This window comes from Grammomys surdaster, unplaced genomic scaffold (genome assembly GCF_004785775.1).
Source record: "Grammomys surdaster isolate TR1022 unplaced genomic scaffold, NIH_TR_1.0 946, whole genome shotgun sequence".
Classification (NCBI taxonomy): domain Eukaryota; kingdom Metazoa; phylum Chordata; class Mammalia; order Rodentia; family Muridae; genus Grammomys; species Grammomys surdaster.
The window spans coordinates 461,799-478,986 of NW_021605365.1; the positions used below are offsets into that span (position 1 = coordinate 461,799).

A 17,188-nucleotide genomic window follows, 5' to 3' on the forward strand; every position below is an offset into this window, starting at 1 on the left:
GGGAGAGGGAGAGGGAGAGGAGAGGGAGAGGGAGAGGGAGAGGGAGAGGGAGGAGAGAGGACAGACAGATGGAATGCAGACGTGTGGAGGCTAGAGGTGGCTCTTGGGCTCCTTCCATTCTCTCCACCTGACTTTCTGAGACAGAGTCTCTCAGTGAATCTGGAGCTTACATGTTAAACTTGCTGTCTAGAGCACTGTGTACCCTCCAGACTCCAGGTACTCACATTACTGGTGTGTCCTGCCACGCTTGGATTTCTAACTTTATGTGGGTGCTAGGTAACTGAACTCAGACCCTTAATCCACTTCTGTCTAAGTCACTCACTGTTCTAAGGCTGTAAAGAGACACCACAACCAAGGCACCTCTTGTTAAAGGAAGCATTTAATTAGGGGCTTGTTTAGAGTTTCAGAAGGTTAGTCCATTATCATCATGGCAGGGAGCATGGCATGGCATGTAGAGCTATATACCAATCTATAGACAGAGGAAGAAACACTCCCGCCTGGTGTGGGCTTTTAAAACCAAATGCCCACACTCAGTAACACACTTCCTCCAACAAGGCTACACCTTCTAATCCTTCTAATCCTTTCAAACGGTTCCACTCCTGGTGACTAAGAATTCAAATCTATGCCTTTGGGAGCCATTCTTACTCAAGCTCCCACATTCCACTCTGTTCACCATAGACCTATAGCCATGCAAATGCAATTATGCATTTAGTCCAACTTCAATGCAACCACAATGCAAAATGCATTTAGTCCAACTTCAAAAGTCCCCATAATCTTTCACAGTCTCAACAATGTTTAAAAGCACAAAGTTCAAGTCCCTGAGACTGAGACAAAAGCAATCTCTTAACGATAACTCCTGTAAAATCAGAAGCAAAAAGCAGGTCACATACTTTCAACATACAATGGCACAGAATACACATTACCATTCCAACATGGAGGAAAGGGAGCACAGTAAGGAAATACTGGATCAAAGCAAGACCTAAAACCAGCAGGGCAAACTCCAAATTCTGTATCTCCATGTTGGCTTTGTTGACGGCTCACACTTCTTTCTCTTGGGCTGGTTCCGCTCCCTGTTAGCAGCTCTCCTCAATAGGTATCCCAAGCTCTGGCGTCTCTAACATCTTGAGGTCTCCAACAAAATCCAGGCTATACTTTCACAGCTTCACAAAATAGGCTCTCTGGACTTCCATGCAGAGATACCTGTGACACACACCTGGCCTCAGTGGCTTTCCTTAGCTGCGGAGGGAAATGCCACAACCCTTTTCCTGTATATCCATCCTTTGATAAAGCCAGAACTGTATGGTCAAAAGCTGACGAGTTCTTCAGCTTGCAATGGCTGGAGCTTGCTGCCCTTTGTCTAATCATGTGTACATCAGCTTTCTGTTGTTGATGGATTCCTTTACTGCTTAAGCTTTCTGTTGTTGATGGATTCCTTTACTGCTTAAGCTTTCTGTTGTTGATGGATTCCTTTACTGCTTAAGCTTTCTTTTAATTCCCTTTCACAGTCTTTCAAAGGCTGGAGTTACTTTGGGGTCTGTTCTGAGACACAGGCCGTGGCCTTCACCATAATCTAGCCTAGGAGTCCTCTTCAAACACAGAGTGCTGTATGCAGCTGCACACTACACATCTCCCTTGGGTCTCTCCAGAGCATGACCTGTCACTCCTACTTGTCCCAACAATCTGGCCTTAGCTGCAGAAAGAGTTCTCCCTTCCTGCCTAGGTGAAAACCAAACATCTCCATTCCTCATATCCAACCAGCCCTTAGGTCCCATCACTCCACCTGCTCCATTAGGCTTGGTCTTGTCTCCTTCACTGAGACTTAGGTCACAACATCTTTCTTGTTCTCCTCACTGTGCTCCAACTTCTCTTCCCTGAATCCACTCCCACAGGTCAGGCATGGCACCGCCCAGCATCAGATCCTTAGTGAGGCAGTTAAAGCCCTGTCCACCTGCATCCTCAAGGCCACCTGATGTCCCAGGCCTATGGAGCCACTGTGGTTCTATAGGTGCCATGTCCCCTCCCACTCTGGGTTCTCTCTCTCTCTTTTGCCTCCTCCTTTTCCTGGGTTCTTAGCCTGTGTCTCCTGCAATCAGGATGTCAGTCTGTCCATTTCACTCCCTCTGTCCCTTCTCCATTTCCTTTTGAGAAAGGGTCTCACTGTGTAACCTCGGCTGGATTGGAACTTACTATATAGATCAAACCGGCCTCAAACTCAGAGCTCTGCCTTCTTCTACCTCCTGAGTGCCAAATGCATGTTACCGCGTTCTGCCTCACAATGTTAAATGGTCCCTTGAGACTTGTCAAATACCACGCATAAGAGCTTCTACCTCTCCTAGCTCTGAATTGCTGTCTGTTGCCTTTGCACCCTGATATTCCCTCCTTCACCTGCATATCTCTCTGTGCTGTTCAGATCACTGCAACACTCTGTACCCTCCACCAGATGGCGAGCTTCTCAGATGCAGAATGGGGTTGGGTTTTACCTATCTGAGTCATTGGTTCTTCCTAAGTGTTCTGGCACAGCATGCATAAGGAGAAAATAATGGTTTATTAAACAGATAAAAAGATGAGCACAGGTGTACAGCACCGGTGGTAATGGCACAGTTGACCGTAGATTAACAAGCACCAGAATGTCAGTGTCCCTGTTTCAGGGACTCGTATATATGCCTTAAGACAGCTACCCTCCATGAGAATTGGTGTCCTCCCACACACCAGGGCAATCCCAGAGAAGCCCTGATAGCACAAGGAACTATAGTTTGTCTGTTCCTACATTCCCAACACTCATCTTGTCCCAAGGGTTCTGTGTCTCCAGAGCCTCCCCCCTTCCCCTGTCCCCGAACCTCTGCCTCCTTACCAACAGGTGCAGGCCTAGAATTAGGTAGTAACAAATTATTTCCATCCCTGTGGCTTCAGGGAAAGAAAAGGCAAGAAAGGCATGTTGAGTGACAGAGCTGTTGGTTGGCTTCCGTTGTGGTGAAATATCTCAAGTCCCTTTGGCTCCTGGTGTTGTCCCTCCCACCAGTGAGCTTGGGACCTGGAAGCAAGAATGCCACCTGGGCCCAGAGTGGGAAGTAAAGTAGCCACAGAGGAGGTTGAGCCAGGAAACCTCATCATGGGCTTCACGGATGTCTCTCCAGCCCCTTCGCTCTGTTCTTTAACTTCATGGGCTCCTGAGACTTTTCCGTTCGCTTCAGAGCCCTTTCTTCTGGATCCTCCTGGACATCCTGCTGACCACCATGTCCCCTCTGATATAGAGAGTGAGAGCTCATGTGTCTTTGTTGCCCTTTCCTGGGAGCATGGGTGACCCACTTTGTCATTTTCAGAAGACAGACTCCTCCTTGAGCTGGAGTCCACCTTTCTTGTCTCGTCTGTTTCTCTCAGCAATGTCTTCTGTGTCTTCAGCAGTGATGGTGTGCACAGTTGACCTTCCTCTCTGTCATCTTCAGCGTGTCCGCCTCGCCTCACTTCTTCTCTGTGTGGAGAGATGTGCCCTGGTTGACAAGAGACTTCGTTGCCTCTTGCATCCTACCCTTTCTCTTCTTTCATTTCAGGAATGCCCCAGAACTTCTGTCTTCATTTCTCCAACTCTTGCTTTCTCTGACCTCTCTCATGCCCCCTCTATCCCACCTCTGAATCCTAAACCCCTACTGCTTCGATCAAGGCCATCCAGGGCCGTCCGACATCTTTGACTCACATGGCCCCTCTGCTACATTTGAATCAATGATGATCTCTGTTTGAGAGGAAGCAACTCTGAGAAGCAGAAGCAGAGTTTCATGCTGTACAGGAAGCCTCCTAAAGTACAGATTCAATAAGCTGCAAAGTCAGACAATGTGTATGAGAGTCCAGCCAACTGGAGAGCTCCAGGTTCATTGATACTCCACCCCAACAAATACTGTGGAGAGCCAGTGAGATGGCTCAGTGAAGGCACTCGCCACCAAGCCCGACAACCTGAGTTTAATGTTCAGAACCCACACAACTGAGGGAGAGGACCAACTTCCACTGGTTCCCCACATATGTGCAGAGACACTTACATATGTGTGCATGTACACGTGGATACATTAAATGAATACATGTAACAAAAACGTTTAAAGCCCCCCCCACACACATCACATGTGGTAGTTTGAATGAAAACGGTCTCCATAGGCTCATGGGGAGTGGCCTTGTTGGAAGAACTGTGTCACTGGGAGTGGGCTTTGAGGTTTCAGAAGCTCAAGCCAGGCCCAGTGGCTCACTCTGTTTGTTGTAAATCGGGTGAGCTAAACCAGGCTGCCTTCCAGCAGCTCAGCTCGCATCACTGCCCTTCCCAGGTACAGCACACTTCCACTGTCCTACCAGTTTCGTAGAAATGTGCGCCACCTTTAAAAGGTCCTAGCCACCGCAGATAGCTCTGCTGCCTTCTTCTTTCTCTCTGTCTCCTGATCCCCTCTCTTGTCACCATTCCAAGACAGCCTTTTGCCGCCACCCCCAGCTCCAATAAACCTTCTGCATCAGACCTGTTGTGTGGCATGATATCTTAACAGCACATCTGCCAGACCTGCCAAAGGCACCTCCACTGCTTTATTCTATCTTCCTGCTGCCTCTGGTCCAGATGTAGAATGCTCATCTATTCTCTAGCACCACGTCTGCCTGCACGCCCCGCCCTGCTTCCTAACGTGACGACAATGGACTGAACCTCTGAACCACAAACCAGCACCAACTGAATGTTTTCTTTATAAGAATTGTTGTAGCCATGGTGTCTCTTCACAGCAGTAGAAACCCCAACTAAGACACTATCACACCACACCACACCACACCACACCACACCACACCACACCACACCACATCACACCACACCACTAAAGGAATGAATGGAGGAAGCATCGATTGAAGGGCACACTCTACAGGGAGCATGACCTGAGACTATCACCCCAGCCAAGTGGCCAGCCATTCCTTTTCCTGCCTGAAGAATGTAGAAAATACTCACAGGCTCTCCCTAAAAGAAGTATTCAGTGACAAAACCCTGCCAACCAAAAGGTGGCTCAAAGGGAAAGCGGAACTCAGTTGAGGAGAGCTTCTGATGGAGGGCGGCTGCTCTCCAACCTACTTAAGAGCACAGCTAGGAATAGCAGCCAGGTGAGCGCTGCGTGCAGAGAAGAAGCTAATGTTATAAAACCTGTCAAGGCAAAAATAACTTGAGCAACCAAAAAATCGAAAGGTGGGTGGAGGGGAGGTGGGGGCACATCAAGAATGTCTCTTAGCAGTCAACCCGTGACACTGAAGATGGAAATGCCATTGAAAGCACACGGCACCACGACTCTCTCAGCCTTTGTTGGGTGCTTTCTCCCTGACCTGCCCCCACACCCAGGGATCTCTGAGGGATTAATATCTTTTTCTGATGAGATGACATTTATCTAAAGTCTGCCTGGTCTAAAGTTCCTGCCTGTTTTTTTTTTTTTCAGTTTCTTTCTCTTACATCTAGTGAGATTAAATTTCATACTTTCATTTTGAAATAGCAAACAGAATCTGATTGTATTTTTTTTATAAAATTGATTTTATATGACGTCACATCTGTCTCCTTTTTCTGGCTCTTTTTTCAGACCTAAGGTGGAGTTCACCAAATGGTAACTTCTGGTGTTGGATTTGAGAAGATTCCCTGATTTCTTCTTTGTAGATGCATCTGATAGAGAGGCAGAGCAGGAGAGACAGAGTTAAAAGTCATTTATGTATGACCCCACTCTGTGGTGACACAATGCTAGGCCATGGGGACCATAAGTTCTAACTCTCAGACAGAAGTCATAGTGTCATGAGGTTGTGTCCTGTCTACTGTTGGTAATTAACAAAGACCAGCTCCGACTCAAGTTGGATCATGGTCAGGATTGTCCTGAAAGGCCGGGAAGGAAGGCCCACTCCAGGGGGTGGGCACTGGCAGAGCTCTGTGGAGGACTTTCCTGTGGGAGTTGGGAGAAGGGCTTGGCTTTAGGAGAACCCCAAAGCAGGGGTTGGAAAGGTCTGGTAGAGGGTCAGCTCTAGTCACAAGTTATCTTGGTATTACCCATGGTTCTGTTTTCAAAGACTATCTTCCCTTGGGGAAACCTCACCATGAAAGACTTCCGTCTCTCGTTTACTGATGATGCCATCTCCAGCCCCAACAACTCTGCCCACAGATGCTCCTGCTCTGCTCTCCACACAGGGAACCTGCCTGCTTCTTCTGCCCGATGTTATAATCCTGCCCTATTAACACCACCCCATGCATAAAACAGCAGTCGGCTGTTTCTTCTCTATCACTTGCACACAGATCTCCCTCAATCCTGTTCATATACTCCCCAAATCTTTCGCTCTGCCTTCCTCTCTACCATAGCTGTGCTCACACCAGGACAATCTCAATTCTCCTAGAGTCTCTCTTCAATCAAGTCCTGACACTTCCTTCCCCTCCCGCAGCCCCATCCCATCCATCCTCCACCACACCCTCAGTGTAGTTTGTGTCCAGGTCGGAGCGAACTTCTTCACCACTGCTCACCGCCCTCTAGACACCCAGGCCTAGCAGAGGAGCACGCAGTGTCCAATGCTATCAGTAGCTCCTGTCTGCAGGGCTGATCTTCTGCCCACCAGGGCATTTGCCTTCTACTCCAGTGGGAAGAGCCATCACTCTTAGTTGGCCCCTGACCTCACCCTGTACCCGATGTGGATGTTTGCCATTGGCCTTATCATCCTTACACTCAGACTCAAGTCCACACACATCCTGGTTAATGTTTTGGTTTTGTCAACTTGACACAGCTAGTCACCTGGGAAGAGGGAACTCCAACTGAGAGAATGCCTCCATCAGATTGCCTGTGGGAATATTTACTTAATGAGTGATTAATGAGGGATATGCCACCCGGGACAAGTGGTCCTGGGTCATAGAAGAAAGCAGACTGAGTAAGCTATAGGGAGCAAGCCAGTAAGCTGAGTTCCTCCATGGTCTTTGCTTCACTTCCTGCCTCCAGGCTTCTGCCCCTGCTTGAGTTCCTGCCTTGGCTTCCCTCAGCGATGGACTGTGATTGGACCTGTAAGGCAAACAAACCTTTTCCTCCCCAAGCCGGTTCTGGTCAGTGTTTTATCACAGCAACAGAACTAAGACAGCAAAAGTCTACCTCTGTGTTCTTCCCAAGCCCCAGCACCGGTGGCATCAGTACATGCTCATGGGAGGACCAGAAGTCCAGATCCCTGGGGGCGCAGTGTTCCCAGCCTGTTTTAAAAGAAGTTCAGATTTCCAGAGCACATGAAGCATCCCACCCACAGGGCATTGGGCTCTTCAGAAGAAAAGAACAGTGGAAATGAGACTTGTTCTTATGACTTCTCTTGACACCCCCAAGCTCCCTGCATGCTCCTCCTCTGCTCCCTGCCTTCCCACCCTCTCTGAATGCCAAGATATTTGCGTCTCAATAGAATAGAAGCCCCCTCCTCCGCAACTCTCCCAAGCTCTGCCTGGCTTCCCTTCTGAGTTCTCAGCTCTGCCAGGTGTATGCGTGTGCACACAGTCTCTTTATTTAGTGCCCAAAGGATACATCAAGAAGCTAGGCGTGTGTCCCTTGGCTGCACTTGGATATATGGGCCTTCAGCAGACCCCACAGGACTCCACAATAGAGCCTTCTGTTGCCCTGTGACCGAGGGGAATAACAGGTTTTATACAGGCCATCGAACAATGGCACTTTCTCATCTCCTACTGAGCCCTTCTTCTGTCCCGGTCTCTCGTAGAGACCCGTGTTTCTCCATCTACCTGGCACACTAGCTAGGAAATGCTGAGCACAACTTGTGGGCCAGGACCACAGATGGATTCTAAGGCCCATGGCGGATCACTGTGTGCAGAGAGCAATCCTATTCCTGCCTCTTAAGAGCACTGGCTGGCCCCATAGCTGACATTAAAATTAATTACCATGAGCATCAGGGATCCCTCGAGCAGCCTTATTAACTAATTAACTTGCTACATTTGGCATGTTCCCATTCCACATGCAGTCTCTTGCTCTATACCTTCCTGAGAACAATACTGATGGCATCCTCCCACCGCAGCTCACGCCCTGGCAGACCTGTGAGGCTCCCCACTGCCCGTGGAATTAAGAACGAAGCAGGCCAGCTTCTGGGGGGCAAGTTCTCACGCTGTGAGCCTGTGTACAGAATGCCTTTCTAGGCGATGTCAAGTCGACTCTTTTTCTTAAACAATGCTATGAATGAGCACAGGGCTCCATGCGTGCTAGGCTATGTCCTTAGCTGTATTCCCAACCCATGTACCTCCACTCCCAGGAAGCCTCTGGTGATTTACCCCTAGGGCATGCTCATCTAGGCTCATGCTTGGGGTGACCGACCTGTGCACATTCTATTGTATTTGAAAGGATCTGAACCCTTGAAATATTCTTTCTACTTCTGTTTGTGGTCCTGCTGTTCCTACCCAGTAGGTGATCTGTAAATATTTATTGGGTCAAATTTTGAAGAGCCCATCTTTCTCTAGGAAGGGAGGAGAACCTCTGATAGGAAGCCCAGGTTTCCAGGCTCCTGACACGCTGTTCTCAGGGGTTCCTTAATGCCCAGCCTTGTGTGAGAGTTATTGGCCACTTAAGAATTACCCCAGCTCTCTGAACAGCCTAGGGAGGAGAAGGAAATAGCTTTGGAACAGAGGTGCTGAGTGAAGTGAAGGACCACCCTGGAAGAAGATCCTTGCAATAGAACAGAGTTCCATCAAGGAAGCAAATGCTGGGGTGGGACTTCCTGAGAGGCAGAATCTAGAGCAGGAGGAGAGTGGGACCTTACAGTCTGTGCCACCTGCTCAAGCAGCTATGGTGCAGCTGTGGTGTCACCTGCTCACACAGCTGTGGTGTCACCTGCTCACACAGCTGGGCTGAGACTGACAGAAGATGGCTGCCTGTGAGCCTCAGTCAGACCCTGCAGCCCAAGGCAGGAGCTATCAGAAGTCGCACACACAGGAAGGGCACACACCAAGAGGAAGGTCCCACACCAGGAGATGCCTCTTTTAAAATGATTAGGCTGCCTCCTGCCCCTTTGCAGAGGTCTTCCACACTGGATCACCTGGGAAGGTTGGAAAACCTCATCCTTGTGGTTAGCCTGACCAATGTCATTGGAACCTCTATGCGTGGCACACATTAAAACACAAACTAAAGCTCTCAGAGAATCTATCGGTGATGCGCACACACAGCTGAGATGGCCCTTGCTTTATACTCCAGACGGAGAGACCCACCTCGGAGGCAGCATCCCCCAAGCTCTGCCCAACCCCAGCGTCCGCTCTTTGCCACCTTCCACACCTCACCCATGCAGCCACAGGCCCCCGGGAGCTGGCAGGTGCAGGGAATGAGTTGCTGCTCAGGCTGGCCTCAGAAGAACGGTTGCTAAAATTTCCAAAATGTCTGTTATTTTAAAGCTAGTATTCAAAGATAAAGGAATAAATAGCTAGTATAAATAATTGAGTTACTTAAGGTTGCAATTAAATGAATCGTATGAAAAATGAAGTAAGTGTGCGAAAACCATCACTCCCTGATCGTATTGTCTGTGCTCTTTCGTTTCTGTTAGATCTTACAGGGAGGACACAGACCACTCTCTCTTCAAGGAGGATTTATTTGCCGAGACCTCCAGGTATTTATCTCTCGCTGCTCACTTTCCTCCTGTACCTATGATGAAGTTTAACTTCTAAACTGTGTTCAAGAGATTAACCATAACTAATGGGATAATGGGACAATTACAACAACACACCATAATTAAAGTTATTTAAAGCTTATGAATTATTTAGCTCTGGAATTTTCCATTCTTAATTTCAGACTGTGGTTGGACTTTGTTAACTAAACTTGCTGGAAGTCCACGTCTTGTGTCGCGGTGTGCCACCATGTACCTAGCTTCACAGCCGCTACCCTGACACCTGGAAACGAACAACCAGGGAGAGCTTCTGCCACAGATCCAGGTAAACACTACAAATCCTCCAGAGTGAGCTTCAAGAAGCAGGCTGGGCATGCGTGAACATGCAGAGTGTGGATGGAGGTAGAGACCCAGGAAAGGTGCCGCCCACCTGCGGATGACCTCCAGGCAGAGGGCAGACTCTCACAGGGACTGGTCTTGTACCTTCAAAAGGCTTATGGTTCCTTGGACTCAAGAGATTTTTGCCTGGTAAGTGTGACAGGGTATATACAGATAGTGGGCTATGTATATACAGATATTATCTACAAAAGGTTTCTGGACAATGTGTCACTTAGGAACAGCAAGAAACAAAACAGGTCATCTTGATAGCTACCTGAACACGGTGGTCATCGTCACCACCACACCATCATCACCATCATCATCATCACCACCACTAACACCATCATCACCACCACCACCACCATCACCATTATCATCATCACCACCACTAACACCATCATCACCACCGCCACCATCATCATCATCACCACCACTAACACCATCACCACCACCATCATCACCATCATCATTCTCATCTGATGCTATCCCCCAAACCCCCAGAGCTTCAGGCTTTAAACACAGTAGTGGCCTAACTAACAATAACAGATAACAGTTACTAAGCACAGGGCTTTGCACACGTTGGATGATTTCCTTCCCTTTAACCTGCACACCATTGTCTTCATGGACTAGACAGCTAAGTAGAGCAGGGCAGGGAGAAAGAGCTTGTCAAAGGTAAAGCAATGACAAGACTGGAACTCAAACCCAGGCAGGCTGGCTCCAGCAGCTGTCACTCTGCCCCTACCTTGCTAAGTAGGGGGAACTGCGCTGTGCTTCACGAGGACTCAGCGTACAGACTGGGATAAAGCAGACTATTAAAGCCAAGAGGTCTTGTTGAGTGGCCTCAGGCAAGATATACTCGGTCTTCCTCTTGGTTGCTATGAAGAGCTTTTTATTTATTATTTTTTAGGGGACAGCGCTGCATGGACTATGGCCTATGTGTGGAGGTCAGAGGACAACTTTCTGGAGGAGTGGGTTCCCTTCTCCTTCCACCATGTGGGTCCCAGGGATTGAACTCAGATCATCAAGTTCCTTTCCCCATTGAGCCTACGGAAATCTTTCTACAGAGGAGCTCACAAAGGACAGGGAGGGCCCAGCACATGCTCGGCTGCGAGGGTCATGGTGTTACTGCTGGGCACAGAGACCCAGCTGCAGCCCAGCTCTCTGCAGTCACCAGCAGGACAACATGCATAGACCCCCGTGACCTCCGTGCCCACATCTGAAACAGCAGGGAGGTGGGCTGTGAGTTCTGGGTGGTCCCAAGCAACCCAAACATTCTCTGCCTGGAGATAAATCCACGTTGGGGATGATTTAAGTGTCAGAAGAGACTGGATGTTCTTTCAAATCTGTGATTAATGTTTGAAAAAGAACGGAAAAAAATAGTTATTCAAGTCAGGTAGGGAATCATGGAGTCTTTCATTAAGTTAACGGGATTGTCACTGAGGCAGTAGAATCACCAGATGGCCTGATTCAGTCCTTGCTGAGGAGGACCTTTAAGGAAAGCATATCTCTACCGGAAAGGTCTTGACAGAAAGCAGCAGACACAGCTCGGTGGCACTGCCTAGCCAAGGCCAGGCTTGAAGCATCCTTTAGGGCCCATCGTCTTTACTAGTTCTAAAGGCATCATGGGATAGGATGCGGCACTCAAGGGAACCATAGATAAGCGTGTTTAGAGAGGCACCGTGGGAGTTACCCTGAAATTACAGCCTCCGAAGCTTCTAGCGTGAAGGAATTGTGGGATAGGGCCGCTGGCACACCAGGGCTTGCCCTGGAGGCAGCAAAGAATCAACGGGTTTGTCAGAAGAAGCTCTTTCAGTGAAAGCCCATGGAGCTATAGTTCTCACCCTTCCTAACTCTGCAACCCTTCAATCCAGCCCCTCACATTGTGGTGACCCCCACACCATAAAAATATTTTGTTGCTATTTTCTAACTATGATTTTGCTACTGTTATGAATCATAATGTAAATATCTGATATGCAGTGTATCTGACACGAGACTCCTATGAAAGGGTCATTTGACACCCTCCCCAAAGGGATTGAGACCTACAACTTGAGAGCCACTGCTGTAGAGGGGTAAGAAAAAATAAGAGATCAATGTAGAAAGCCATACCTCATGACAGACAGCTAGAAAGTGGAAAAACCACTGCTGGCCTTGGCCCCAAAGATGAATTTGAAATAAATCTTAAGTATTTACATGAGAGCCAGGCCTAGTGCTGTAGACTTGTAATGCCAGCATTTGGGAGGCCAAGGCAGGAGCATCAAAAGTTCCAGGACAGCCTAGCCTCCAGCCTGAGCTCAAGGTCAGCCCAGGTAGCTTCATGAGACTGTTTCCCAAATATAAAGAAAATCTAAATGCAAGGCTGGGATCCCTCTAGGGTAACCCCCCGACTCCCATTTTGTCTTTCTTTCCTGGGGTTCCTATAAAACCTGGCACATGCCTGTGAGTACTCAACATCTTTTCCAAGTAAAGAAGGAGTCAAGCCCCATGGCCAGCTAATCCAACACGCCTGGCTTGCCTTTGGGAAACTACTACGCTTTGTAAACCAGCTTTGATTGGTCCCGTCTGCAGACAGGCCGGATGGAAACTAGAGCCCCAGACTCTGGGGGCAGCGACTTCCACATGCACTGTTCCTGAAAATAATGGTAACAGGAGAGCCCCTCAGTGCCCTGCTTCTTCTGCAGGAAAACAACTCGAATTTTATATAAGATATACTGTGTTCTGTAGACGCTGGTGATTTTCATCCTGCAGCCTGCTCAGTTTGCAGAAGAAAGTATGTATAAAAATCAGGTGGCTAGTGTACACTACCAAGTGTAGTCACATACTGCCCTGCCAGATTCTGCTAGGTATGCCCACTCAGTGTCAATCCCTTCTTCCTGGAAAGCCAAGCACTCCCCCCTCCTCTTCAGATTATTTTTCCCAAGCAGCTTTCAACCAAGCTGCTTGCTCCAAACATACACATTTTCATATTCTCTTTCTCCCTCAGTCTGGCCCCACCCATAGCAGGTGGGCTAATTCTCAGCCATCCACTTCTCCAGCCCCACCACTTGCCAGTCTGTTGTTATAGCAGAAAGGCCTTGAAAGCCAAGAAGAAAGGCCTTGAAAGCCAAGAAGTAAACATTGGCTAGGTGAGGTTCCTTGAAGTCCCCAGATCTGGAGGGCGGAGCCTCAGCATTCAGGCAGGTGTGTGCAGGAGGGAGGAGGAGGAGGGCTCTGACCCACAAGCTCAGGTGTGTCAGGGTGCCTGGTGGCTTACCCGGGCATGAGGGCTGGGGGCACGAAGGCGGCATTGAATTCGGTCATTAGTGTGCCCGCGCTACGGAAGGCCATGGTGGGTGATGTGAGCCCCGGCACTGTGGCTCGGCTCAGTCCTGCGGTAAACAGCCTGCTGGTCACCCGGCAACCACATGCCTAGCAACCCAGAGTTCGTTCTGGGACAGTGAATCCTTTTTGCTGTGTGCTCCCTAGACCTTCTCTGTCTCGCAGCCCGGAAAAGAGGCTGCCCCATCCTCACAAGGTTACTGTGTGGCTCCCCTAAGTGTCCCTGGCATCCAGCTTAGATGTTCATGTCTTCCGTGCTCAGATATGGTCCAGAGATGAAAAAGCTGGCTCGATCCTAAAGAGGCTCTCGGTGATCTCTTTTGGATCACTAGGGCTCCCTCCACCCACGGAGCTCCAGGAAGCGGCTGTGGTGGACCTCCCTTCATGTGTGGCGTTCCGCCCATGTCATTTCAATGTTCGCGAATGTTCTCATTAGTCTCTCCTTTCTCCCCGTGAACTTCCTTTTTCCCACGTTCCTCAAATGAGGGGTGGGGGTGGGGGTGGGGAGCTGTGTTGGATGACTCTTGCCTGTAATCCCATCTTCAGAGACTGGGGCAGGGGGATTGCTAGTTTGAGGATAGCCTGGATGACTTGGTGAGACACTTTCTGGGGCAAAGGAGGGACAGAAGGAGGAGAAGGGAGTTATGTCTGTTACAGTTCGAGTCTAGAATATCCCTCACACGGTCATATTATGAGCCTTGATCCCTGGTGGGTATTACCTTTAAGACAAAGAATCTTATAGGAGATAGCCCTGGCTGGTGCCAGCAGGTTACTAGGGGCCACCCTTGGAAAGTTATGTCTTGGTTCTGGCTTTGCTGTTTCCTGATCATTGAGATATGGACGGAGCTATTTTTCCATGCTTCCCCAGGAGGATGGATTGAAATCTTTATCTTACATAAAGATTGGCTCCCATGAGTTGTTTAGTGCGCTATTTTGTCAGGGTGGCGTAGAAGTAACTAGGACAGTGTGTGGTTTACATTTGCCTCAGGTACTGCAGTTCATTCTGCCCAGAGATCTGTAATGTAGACTTTCCCTTCAGTCATCAAAGCCCCGAAGTCCACTTGAGGTTTGCTTTACATAAACTGTCTCCCTCCACAAAGCTTTTCCACTCCTAGGCAAATCTGGGTCCTGTCGAGCAGCCAGTCGATATTAACCATCATGTGGCAGATCTCTCTTCAGCTATCCTGCAGGGAGGCACACCACCCGCACAGCTGGACCTTGTAAATGGCAGCCGATGAAGACCACAGTCGATAATGAACTCACAGAATGCCGCTGCAATCAGAACTCTCCAGGGATGTCCTCTAACAGATGCCAGCGATTCTGGGCTGTGGGGAGCACATGCTTGCAACAGGCGTGCGCGCGCGCGCGCACACACACACACACACACACATATACACACACACAGACACACAGTCAGAATGACTGAAGCTTAGCGGGCCCAGAAGCCACAGGTGTGGTAGTGGTTACAAATCAATGAAGAAAATATGCAGTCATATCTACCATTTCCCAAGTCGCCTGGGGGCACATTTGCTTTACTAAGAAAAATATTAGGCAATGTTGTTTTTAAAGGGTGACCATGGCTCTAATGTGACGGACTCCAGGAGGACCCCACTCTACAAGGTGAAGCGCTCCCTTCCTCTCCATTCATAGCCTCCCAGTTGGCCCAGTTTGTGGACCCATTGGCCTCCTGTACTGCTCTGAACCACAAGCCCTCTGCCTTTTCTGCATGGACTCTGAACTGGTATCTGGTATGGCTTCGAGGAAGGGTCAGCTGGTAGAGTCGTGCTATGCTATTTGGAATCGCCATCATCTTTGAGATGGGGAAACTGAGGTTTGGCAAAGCTTTTAGGGCTGCTTTGTAGGATTCCCTTCAACATGTGCAGGGCTGTAAGAGGTGTAAATTCACCTTTAACAGCAGAGAACAACCAGGGGATCCTCAGGAAGGGGGTCTTCTAAGTACCACCGAGCCTTACAGATGAAGATGAATTTGTGTCATTTTAAAGGAACATTAACCTTAGTTTTAAATTTTTAAAGATATTTCTTGCATTCAATATATGCATTTTTGAAGAACTTTCTAACTCAAAATAGTTATAAATATATGTCAGAAAGGTGAGCAGAAACTGAGGAGAGAGAGGAGAAAGAAAGTAAGTACAGAGAAAAACTAAGGCTAAAAACACGGAACAATTAGGAGACGGGGAAGGCTCTTGAATGTCTGAGTTACTCCACTGAGGGATTCTGAGGGGTGACGCCATGGTGTGAAAGTTTAGAACCTTCTCTCTTTAAACTTTCAAACATAGTCATTATAGTTACCTACCTATCTGTCTGTCCTGTCTGTCTGTCTGCCTACCTACCTACCTATCATTTGTGTGGAGAAGGCACATGATGTTCTCTCCCTCTCTCTCTCTCTCTCTCTCTCTGTCTCTCTCTCTCTGTCTCTCTCTCTCTCTCTCTCTCTCTGTGTGTGTGTGTGTGTGTGTGTGTGTGTGTGTGTGTGTGTGTGTACTATAGCTCACAGAAGAGCAGTTTATCTTTCCCTACCACATGTGTCCCAGGGATCACACTCTAGTTATCAGGCTGAGCAGCAGGAGCCTGCTGAGCCGTCCTGTCAGCCCAAAGCCTGTCAGCTTTTAGGCCCTGAGCTTCCAAGCCCTGTTAGTATAGTTGGACATCTTGCCACGTCTTGAACAAGATGCCCTGTGAAGATCTCGGGTGAAAGGGGTCATCAGGGGGAGATCCGTGTGCAGAAACCCCAGGCCAGTGATACCTGGATCAGGAGCCACTCAAAGGAGGAGGGGGTTCCAAAGCCCTCCTGAGTGCAGATGCAGAGTCAACCCTGGGAATGAGCCCCTGATGAGCCAGGCCAGGAGGCAGGGGCAAGACAGGGGACACCCTTCCAAGAGTGAGCCACAAGAGCAAAAGTATGTAGTCCCGGGGTCAATGGACCCAGCCCCCAGTGCCCCTTTCCTACAAGCCCTTCCTGAAAGAGCAGATGGGCAGTCTTCTGTTGTTCCCTGGATATTCCTCTACAGGTAATCCCTCTGCAACCTCTAGAAGCTGATTAGAGCAGGAAGCAAGATGGCTCTCCTCCCACTGGAAACCACCCATCAACTGTGTCACCTCCTCCAGTTCTTTGTCCCTAGACTGGGATGGGTAGGTTAGTGTCCTGACTCTTACACACTTCCTAGCTAGCACAGAAGTCCCATAACCCCTCATTAGAGCATCTCTAGTCACAATCCCTCATTTCAGGACCAGCTGTCTGAAATTCAAAACTATGGTCCCAGGACAGAGCACCAGAACCTAGCATCTAGCATCCCAGGGGCACAAACAGTGCAGGGGTTCAGGGCCAGGCAGTCAGTGCACTGTTACTTCTAGTGCTTGGATTTAACAGGGGTTAGCCCTTGGGAACCTCCTCTAAGCTGCCTAATAGAAGCTGCTTTCCAGACTCTGGGGGGGGGATGTGTGTTTATCGAGGCTCTAGATGATTTCTCCCAACCCATGTGTGTGTGTGTGTGTGTGTGTGTGTGTGTCCAGACTCTAGGTGATTCTCACTGTCTCTGTCTCTCTGTCTTTGTCTCTGTCTGACTGTCTCTCTCTCTGTCTCTGTCTCTGTCTCTCTCTCTGTCTGTCTCTCTCTCTCTCTCTCTGTCTCTGTCTCTCTGTCCCTCTCTCTGTCTCTCTCTCTCTGTCTCTCTCTCTCTCTCTCTCTCTGTGTGTGTGTGTGTGTGTGTGTGTGTGTGTGTGTGTGTGTGTGTAGTGAGTAGGTATACAGATGTGTTTGTGTTTATGTGTGGAAACCTGAGGTCAACCTCAGTTGTCTTCTTTATTTATTTATGTATTTACTTATTCAACTTATTTATTTAAAGACAGATCTCTTTGCCGAACCTGGAGCTTATCGATTCAGATA

At 48.8% G+C, this 17,188-nt stretch overlaps 1 protein-coding gene across 1 annotated transcript in view; it reads right to left on the bottom strand.

Moving 5' to 3' along the window:
• The window catches only part of CUNH2orf70 (chromosome unknown C2orf70 homolog), a 21,156-nt gene extending 7,863 nt beyond the window's left edge, over positions 1 to 13,293 (bottom strand). Inside the window, exons 1-2 of the mRNA XM_028782915.1 lie at positions 13,220 to 13,293; positions 11,671 to 11,734 (exon numbers count right to left, since the gene is read on the bottom strand). Coding sequence (XP_028638748.1) covers positions 11,671 to 11,734; positions 13,220 to 13,293 — 138 coding nt within the window. The remainder of the gene's footprint in view (positions 1 to 11,670; positions 11,735 to 13,219) is intronic.
• Between the last annotated feature and the right edge of the window lie 3,895 nt (positions 13,294 to 17,188).